We start from the raw sequence: 9082 nt of genomic DNA on the forward strand, positions 1-9082 counted from the left end.
CCTTTCTTGGAGGATTCGTGTCCCAGACCACTTCCCAACCTCTTCCAACCTTACGGAATCCTTTGGAAACCGCAGTATCCGGACATGTTCCCTTGCAGTACTTGTCCCTCCAACTGGCCCCGATCCTTACCTTTTGTATCTCAGAAAGAGGTTTCTTGTCACCAACATGTGGAATATTACCCAGGAAAGGGAGAGGCCTGGGCCCCGGAGGATACCCCCTGGGACGCCTCCCTTTCAGGTGGTCAGCAAGGAGCAGGAAGGTAGCCAGGAACACCAGAACCACGGGGAGAGACAAGCCCTCCTGGAGCGCGGAAAGTAAGTGCCACAGCATCTTCTCGCTCTGCAGCCGGCCAAGCTGGATGGTCCATGGAGGGGAACCCTGCAAAAGACGCTCTGCTGTTCTCTCCTCTGCTGTTGTGAGTATTTTTCCTGCAGCTGATGCAATGAAGGAGGACAAAGTTTGCCTGCCAATGGGCAATACACCACTCCCACCGAACAGAGATTGCCTCACCTTTCCCCTAATATGGAAGAAGCAGGAGAAAAACATCTTTGTCAATGCACAGGGAATGAGGAAGCATTTTGTGGCCTGACTGTTCCCCCCCACCCCAAAAAAAACCTTGCATGGAAATGGCTGACTCTCCATTTGGCATGGGGGGCAAAGCTGCCCCTCCACGGCACCTTAGGCTCGATAAGGGGATGCCATGCAAGCCCCATGGCAGGCTGTCCTGCCCTCCAGCAGCCCCTTGCCGTGCCCCCTGCTGTCAACAGCAGCCCAGCGAACTCCTGCCCGCGCTCACCCTCCGTAACATCGGGATCGACGCCCTGCACGTTCCCTGGCAGGCCGTGTGCTGTCAGCAGGGCGGGCTCCTGGGCTCCATTGCTCCAGCCCTTGGGACCAAGGCGGGGTCTGCAGCCTGGATCTCTTGCTCAGGTGCCGTTCCAGCTCACATGCCCTCTGCAAAAAGCAGCAGAGAAGCAGAAACTTCGGAAGGATTTAAGGCTATTTAAGCTCTCTCTTTTTCAAAACTGTAGTTTAGATTATTCAGAAAAGAAAAGTTTCCTCTTCCTGTGGCTGAACCTGCTGCTGATCAGCTGCTCTGCAGGCAGGAAGGTCTGGAGAGCGTTGCTTCCTGGCCCGAGCCAGTGCAAAATGCCAAAGAGCAACTAGCTATGCAAAGCGCTCCAGGGAAAAACAGGAAGAGGCAGGGCTGCAAAGGAACCCTACCTGTGTGAAGGTGCTGGAGGGCGTGTCCTCCCACTGGCAAAATTCAGTGAAATAGTCAAGCCCCTCCCACCCCCACCCCACCCCGCTGGCTGCCTCACCCATTTCTCTGCTCACAAAGAGGCTGCAGGATTTTGCATGTTTCATTGGATGCAGTCTCCGCCTGGTGTATGCACATGGGAAAGGCCGCATTGTTTTGGTGTCCTTCAGAACAGTCTGGAAAATGAATCCCGCTCTGGGATGGAAGGCATTGCTTAGATTTTGTTGGATCAAGCTTGCCATTCAGAAACACATTTCTCCAACTTGACAAAAAGATGATTGGCTTGTCATCTTTAAACTTGGCTTTTAAATGTTTTTCATGCTGGCTGGGACACTTGAAGGAGCCAGTAGGTTATTACACTTAGAAACCAGAAATCTGACCAAGTCCTCACGAAACATATCATTCACAAAAGGCATGAAGATGGAGGGATTGGTTTCTACCAAGCCAAACGGCATCATCAGATATTTCAAAGTGGCATATCATGTGTGGAAAGCTCTTTTCTGGTTTTCCAAAGAAAAGTCTTTGGAATCAGGCTGCCAAGATCTGGTCTCGCCACCCTGTCCTTTCTTCTTGTAGGCTGATCAAGATAGTCTTTTTTGATTCACCAAGATGATTTCAGGCATCGCTCTTAACTGTGAGGCACTAGGAGCAGCAGCACTACCCCTCTGAGGGGACCTTCTTCTCCCTTTTGTATTTCGAAGTATGGTCTGCTGCAGGAGCTCTGTCGTGCTGCTGAGGAACCAGAACTTCTGGCCTGCTCGCCCCCTGTGCAACAATGCTCAAAAACAGGGCCACATACCCCGACCCAGTGCAGTCGAGTTGCATCGCATCGCATCGCATCCTGGCCTCCCTCGGTCCAAGGGCCAGGGGAGACGCTGCTCATAGGCATCTTGCTCTTGGAAGTACCAGCAGTTGCCTCCTGCCTTTCCGCTTTCAGGGAGCTCAGGGGGCTTACAAGATTTTCCTCCTCCTCTAAAGGTTATCCTCGCAATCCCTGCTCTGCGAGGAAGCTTGGGCTGAGAGTCCGTGACTTAGTCTGTGGAAATCCCTTGTTTGCAGCTAACTTGACCACAAACCCCCCAGGGAGGTGGCCTCGGGGCACCGCTGTCTCTTAGGGGCAGTCACCCATCAGTACCCCTAGAGTCGTATGGGCTGGCTGACATTACAAAGTCACTGTCAGGATTCCTGAGAGGAAGGGATGCAGGATGCTTTCAAGCAGGAGAATAACAGCTCCACAACTTTGTGCATGGGATTCCTGAAGGAGGACTCCAGGTGGTCTCATCTCCCTCCTTCCTCTCCAGCGTATATTAAAGCATTTCTCAAGGCAGCAGTGGGAAACCGGTGCTCTGCTGCTTCTTCCTTTGGAGCGGCATGATGGGACGATTCCCGTTTTGGCAGAAATGCAATGCAATGGACCGTCCAAGTGTCCCTGTTTCCTGGGGTTCAGCCCAGAGCCAGCTGGGTCCGCAGGCAGGTGGGGGCGGAGCTGCAAGCCTGAGCGGGACGCACAGCAGCTGCCCGGGACAAGCGGGGGGGGGGGCAGCGTCCAGATCCCAGAAGGTCGCCGTGCCCCCTGCCTTTCAGTCCACTGCCCCCGTGCAGCAGTGTGGCTGTTTATGCATCACCAAAGCAGGGGACAGTCATGAGCATGAGATGACACATGCGCACTTAAGAATAGAGATGCCAACTTAAAATTGAAATGCAACACATCTCCCCATAGTGGGGAAGGGCCTGGCCTGAGTGCCACTGCCTGGTTATTTTATTGTTCGAGGAAGAACTGCTGGTCGGCAAAGGTTCTTTGGGATTATTTTCCTTCAACAGACTCAGATAAAGAACCCCTTCAAATAGAGGACAGCTCTTTGGCGACTACTTGAATAGAAGACTATGCTCTGTAAGGAAAACACATGGCCACCCTCTTAATTTCTTTGGCATTTTATCACCCAGACAGCATATTTTAACAACAATCGGCTATTCCAAGAGATGCAAATCCCAGTATAGGTCAAGCTAAGTGAGAGGTTTTCTAATCAGGGTGATCAACATGATTGGCATAGAAAACAGCTGCCAAAATATCCATCCTTCCCTGGAAAGAAAAATGGGGAATAGAACATGAGATGGAAAGCTAGAATTGCACCCCCCCCCCCCCCGCAAAAAAATAATATCAGGTCTTGGACCTGCTTGAAATGTGTATTTCACAACAGTTTTCTATTAGTCTTGAAGCACGAAAAAACAGAATGCATCCTAGAAAAGTTTGGACTCTTCCCCAGTGCTGCAGCCCCATGACATTCATATGCACAGTTCCCCACCCAGGGAAAGAGGCAAAGCATCACAAGGGTTAGAGTCTTTGCAGTTCAGGGCTGCAAGGCTGGTGGCCGGTTCGCAGGGAAATCTGAATGAGATGAGACTGAGGGAGCTGGGTCTCTTCAGCTGGGAGAAGAGGAGACTCGGAGGGGATCTGTTGGCGACATGCAGACATGCAGGGGGTGTCACACAGAGGTGGGGAGAGACCTGTTCTCCCCTGCAGAGAAAGGCAGGAGGCGCTCCAATGGAGCAAGGCTCGGGGAACCAAGGTTCAGTCTGGATGCCAGGAAGCACTTCCTGACAGTCAGGACCCCGAGGACATGGAATGAGCTTCCACGGGAGGTGGCAGAGGCCCCATCAGTGAGGGTGTCCAAGGAGAGGCTAGACATGCACATGGGGGGCATGTCGTGAGCAGAGCCGGCTGGAGCCGGGGGTCAGACTAGATAGCCCGGGAGCCCCTTCTGACTCGCCCTGTTTCTAAGTCCACGTCTATGGGACTGTGCCTGGCACAGGTTCCACAATGGCCCCCAAGAACAGAAGGGAAGGACATATTGACAGCTGGCCAAGGATCAGGTGGCTTCCGTCAGCGAGAGGATGCATGTATCCGGTATGGCTTTGGACCTATTGAGCTGCCGACCCTGAGGTCGGAGCGTAGCGTCACATTCTCCGGAGCCTGGAAAGTGAACTTCTGGATCAGAGCAGTGAAGAAAAGGAAAAGCTCCGTCCTGGCCAACAGCTCTCCGAGACACGCTCGCTTCCCTAGGAGAGAGGACAACACAGTGGCTACATTAGCAGAGCACTTGGCACACAATTCTCACAGTTGTCATGTGCCTACAAATTATATACAAAACTGTTGTATCCAATACTTATTTGGGCAAGAGGGGAAACTGGGCAAATGCAGCAATGGAGTTTAGCACTCTGATCCATTGAAGTCTCTGTGGTGCCAACTTTCTTTCTTAATGCTCCTTTCTCAATTTCTGGAGTCCCAAAGACCTAGAGAGGGAACAACACGTTCCACAGCGATTCAGACGTAAAGCGTCTGGTTAATGGGGCTGCAGCCAGCGAACCGCAGGGTGGGATGCTGCAACGGATGGAGGAAGGGGGCAAGGAGGCCGGCCTCCCGGTGCCTCTGGTCCCAGCAGTTCCACGTGTCCTCTGAAAATCTGTTTCAGGGGTCCTTTGGAGCTTTATGAGAGGGCTGTAGCCCAGTGCTAGGTGGGATGAAGGCCAAAGAGGTGGAGCAACATGCCCCCAGGGCCAGCATGTTTTCAGTGGCGGTTATTACTGCCAAGAACAAGTCTTGGAGCAGCCCTGCAACCCTCCAAGTGCTGGGAAAGGAGCACAACATTAGTGGCTGAGGTGGGAACGGCTGGGCCTGGGACAACCCTGCCAGAGTCCACCCCTCCAGCAGCAGCAGATTTCCTCCCCTGCTAGTCCCAGTCCTGCCAAGTGAGCCGAGCCAAGAGGAAGTCTGCAAGTGCATGTTGTACAACCAGCACCCTCCTCATCAGGAGCAGCTGCCCAAAAAGTCCCAGTGGGTCACGAAATGGGGTGATGTGACAGGGTGCACTGGGAGCCATTCTGGGCGGCCAACCGACTTCCCCATCTGGTGGAACCGACAGCAACAGAACTGGGAGTGGAAGATGGGTGCTGCTTGTGCAGTGTGTGGGCTTGAATCCTGGTGAGCACTCGGGTGTTCTGGGCTCAGGGCTGTGGAAAAGTTGACTGGAGTCTGGGGAGGCAAGCCCAGGCAATCTAAGAGATTCCCACTGCTCTCACATCCCTAGGCGTGACTATCTATTCAGTGCCTAAAGACTGTTCATGGTAAATTGCTTGAAAGTGTTATTAAAGAAAGAATCAGGAAGCACACTGAGGGACAAGACCCGCTGAAAAGAAAATCAGCATGGCCTCCTGAAGGAAAAGTCCTGTTTCGCTAACCTGTCAGTGTCAGTAAGCAAGTGGACATTTTTTTTAAAATTCCAAAAGAATTTTGAGAAAGGTCTTCAAAATGGAATAAAAAAAATCAGGGCTGGGGGAGGGGATACTGTTATGAATCAGTTTCTCCAAATTTCTCCAAATTTGCCAGAATCCAGTCCCCAGATCATCCTTGATGCCCTCCTCAGGACTCATCTGTTACTTGGGTATCCACATAAGCACTGCTTTGTCTAATAGTTATGAGCAGTTCATCAAATCTTATCATCATCACCACCACCAGCACCCCTACCACAACCACCCCCATCATCCACCTGCAGAGAACGGGATGAACGCTTCCCTTTTCCTGAAGTGGCCGTTCTCAAGGAAATGGCCAGGATTGAACACAGCGGGGGTTTCCCACTCATCCTTGTCGTGCAGCACGGAGGTCAGGTTGGTCATCAGGACGGTTCCCTGTTGAAGAAGAGATAGAGAAGGAAATCGATGGAAATGTCAGGGGACTCCTCAATGTACTCCTCATCAGCACACTGAGAATGCGTCAACCCCCCACTGTATCTACAGACACAGAGAATTTTTGGCCTGGAGGTTGTCTCTTCCTTTCATAGTAATCCTTGGACTGGGACACTAGCCTCAGATCCCTGTTTGGATGTCTTAATATGTTTTCAAAAAGTGGGGCTGCTTCAGAGCTAGGACTGGATGCCCACCAAACTGACAGGCTTCGAGAACGTCACAGGGAATGCAGTGGACATCCAGGTTCATGGAGGAGCTGGAAGGACCCAAGAGCCCCCAGTCCATTGCACCCCGGCCAGATGAAAATAAACCCTAGGGCAGCAGCTCCTGCTAGCTCATTCGAGCCAAGTCACGAAGAGAGAAGAGTCCCATTCGTGCCCACAGTCTTGACTAACTCCCTTGAAAAGTGTTCCCAGGGCAGGCCATGCGCATTGCAGTTGCAGTGGGGATGCCCCCTGGTTGCACAACCACACAGAAGCAGAGGGGCAGGAACAATGGGCGAGACACAATCTCACGGTGGGAGGGGGCTGGACGGGCAACCGAGTAAGCCTGTGCTCACTGGCCTGGATGTTACGTTATTTCTTGTCTGGATTATTTTGTTTCTCCTCCACCATGGACAAAGGCAGGGTATGTACATTCTTGGCATAAAGTTTATCTTTCCAGGGGAGGATGCATTGCAAGGATTAGAAGTGCTTCCTTAAGGCTTACTTTGGGCAGGAAAAACCCGGCCAGGGTCGTGTCCCTCGTAGCCATCCGGGGCACATTTAGAGGCACGATGTTGCTGAACCTCTGGACTTCGTGAATGACCGCGTTGGTGTAGGGCATGCGATCCCGGTCCTCCAGTGCTGGAAGTCGCGACTGCCCAATCACGGAATCGATTTCTTCTTGGACTCTGGCTGCAGAATAAACATCCAGAGAAGGTAGGAAACAAACAGAGAAACAGAGAAACAGAGTGAGTCAGAAATGGAACCTTGGCTCCCTGAGCTTTGCTCCGTTGGAGCGCGCCCTGCATTCCTCTGCAGGGGAGAACAGGCCTCTGTCCACCTCCGTGCGACATCCCCTCACATACCTGCATGTCGCCAACAGGTCCCCTCCGAGTCTCCTCTTTGCAGCTATCAGGCAAGGAAGCCTCCTCTAAGCCACCAGGGCCGGCACCAGGGGCCGTGCCCGAGCACTGAGCAGAGCGCATCCCACGCACGCCCGACGTGCATGGTGTGGAAGAAGGAGCGGCTCTCTGTGTCAGTCCAAGCATTCCTGTGATGACGTCTGTGGTGGGGCAGGTCCATGCGGGGACCACCACCCAACGCTTTTGACAGCTACCTCTGCCTAGTTCTCTCTCTGACACTCAGAACGTCTTTGCTTTTTTTAAAAGTGGCTGCACAGCATCTATAGGTATGGTTCAGGCACCTCAAAATCCTGAGATTAGATACTCCGTCCGGTAGATTATGGGAACAGAACCTCCGGACTATGTAAAGTCCAGCACATATGAAAGGGCAAACATAAAATGGTAGCATTGGAACAGATGAGATGTTCCTTGACATTTACCAAGGAGAAATTGACAAACGTTGCTAAAAGGTATCCATGAAAGTGTCTTTCTACCTCCTGTCATTTGGCCGGGAAAAACTTTTCCTGCTCTTGATGTCCCTGCACCAATGGGGGTTTCCCGGGATGTCATTTTTCCTCACTTTACCTACGCGAAAGATTTCAAGATACCCTTTCTATGGCTTTAGGTCGTGCCCTGAGTGAGGCAGCTCAATGGCACAAGATTGCGTTGTCCCGAGACAAGTTCTGTTCCTGAGTTTGCAAAACAGACTTTCACACTGTGATCTGAAATGACTCTTTTGCCCCCATCGTGGGGACACAGAATGGCTTCACCAAGCAAGGTGCAGAGCAGCGATCATCATAAGGGAGCAGTGCAAAGACCCGCGCACAGCCCTACCTTGGATGTCTGGGTGAAGGGCCATGTACAGCAGAGCCCAGCAGAGCGTTGCGGAAGTCGTCTCCATTCCGGCACCAAAAAGATCCAGTGCACACTGTAGCAGGCCTTCCTCGTGGAAACTGGGAGCAGCGTCTTCCTGAGAAAACAGGAACGAGGAAGCATGTTAGCCTTTCACTAAGGGCATCAGCCCTTGCTGGCAGATGGGTCAACGTCTGCATTCAGGACCTCTTATCATCAAATCAAGCGTGTTGGAGTCTCTGAAGCTGGGACTGAGTGCAAAGGAAGGGAAGGGGAAGGCTGCGCATAACTGCCGGTCCGGATTCCAAAGCGAGGAAAATGGGATCCACACAGGCAGGAATATCCGTAGAGCACAGTATGACCCCAGAGAAATCTTTTCGCAAATTGTTCTGATCATTCTTGTTCCTGTTGGTGGTTCACTCTTACACTTCACAGAGGAGTTGTGAAACTATGTCAGGCTCCTTCAGGCATTTAGGCATGTGGGGAGAGTCACTGCTCTAGCCCTGCCCCTCCACATCCTCCTTCTCACCCCCACGTCCTGTCATGCAAGGGTTCAGAGATGCTGGAATGCCCCAAAGTTAAGCAACAAATTTCCCTCCTCCTCTCGGCTGATCAATTACCTTGGCCATTTCGTTCAGATATGCATCAATGAAGTCTCTTGCTTCGTGTGGGTTCCAATCTTCTTTGTGCTTGTCAACTATTTCTCTTACAAAGGACTTGAGACTTCTCCAAATGTTAAGAAGGGTCTGATGGGGACCTGGCACGTGTTTCATGAAGGTCGGAAAGGCTTGGAACAACTGGGGAAACAAACAGTACAATGACGTGGTGTGAAAGAGACAAAAGGCCAGACTTCTACTGCAGTTCTCAACACCATTGCCCATCAATGTACTATCAAGAGAAAGGGGCTGGCGGAAAGAAGAGGCATCTCTAATGCTTACCATGGGCCTTATCATTGCTCTGAGTTGATTAAAATCAGCTTTTGTGGCATTCAGGGTAACTGTTAGTGTCAAGAATTCAGGCATGGCGTCCTCACTCCCCCAGGGGCAAAGCAAGGGCCCCTTTGTCCACTCGGTTGTCAGCTGGGCTAGAAGCAGGCCAAGGAGAGCCTGTTGACCTGGTTGGT

The 9082-nt window shown here is 52.0% G+C and overlaps 1 protein-coding gene across 2 annotated transcripts in view; it reads right to left on the minus strand.

The window, feature by feature from the left end:
- Window positions 1-3975: 3975 nt before the first annotated feature.
- LOC123018898 (cytochrome P450 2J2-like) overlaps window positions 3976-9082 on the minus strand; it is a 30377-nt gene continuing 25270 nt past the window's right edge. The window contains exons 5-9 of one of the 2 annotated variants that reach the window (XM_044421359.1): window positions 8580-8756; window positions 7942-8077; window positions 6711-6898; window positions 5807-5945; window positions 3976-4319 (exon numbers count right to left, since the gene is read on the minus strand). In XM_044421359.1, coding sequence (XP_044277294.1) covers window positions 4144-4319; window positions 5807-5945; window positions 6711-6898; window positions 7942-8077; window positions 8580-8756 — 816 coding nt within the window. In that variant the 3' untranslated portion in view covers window positions 3976-4143. The remainder of the gene's footprint in view (window positions 4320-5806; window positions 5946-6710; window positions 6899-7941; window positions 8078-8579; window positions 8757-9082) is intronic. The other variant, XM_044421360.1, reaches the window with a different exon arrangement.

Source organism: Varanus komodoensis, unplaced genomic scaffold, assembly GCF_004798865.1.
Source record: "Varanus komodoensis strain SLA01 unplaced genomic scaffold, ASM479886v1 scaffold1188, whole genome shotgun sequence".
In the NCBI taxonomy this organism is placed as follows: domain Eukaryota; kingdom Metazoa; phylum Chordata; class Lepidosauria; order Squamata; family Varanidae; genus Varanus; species Varanus komodoensis.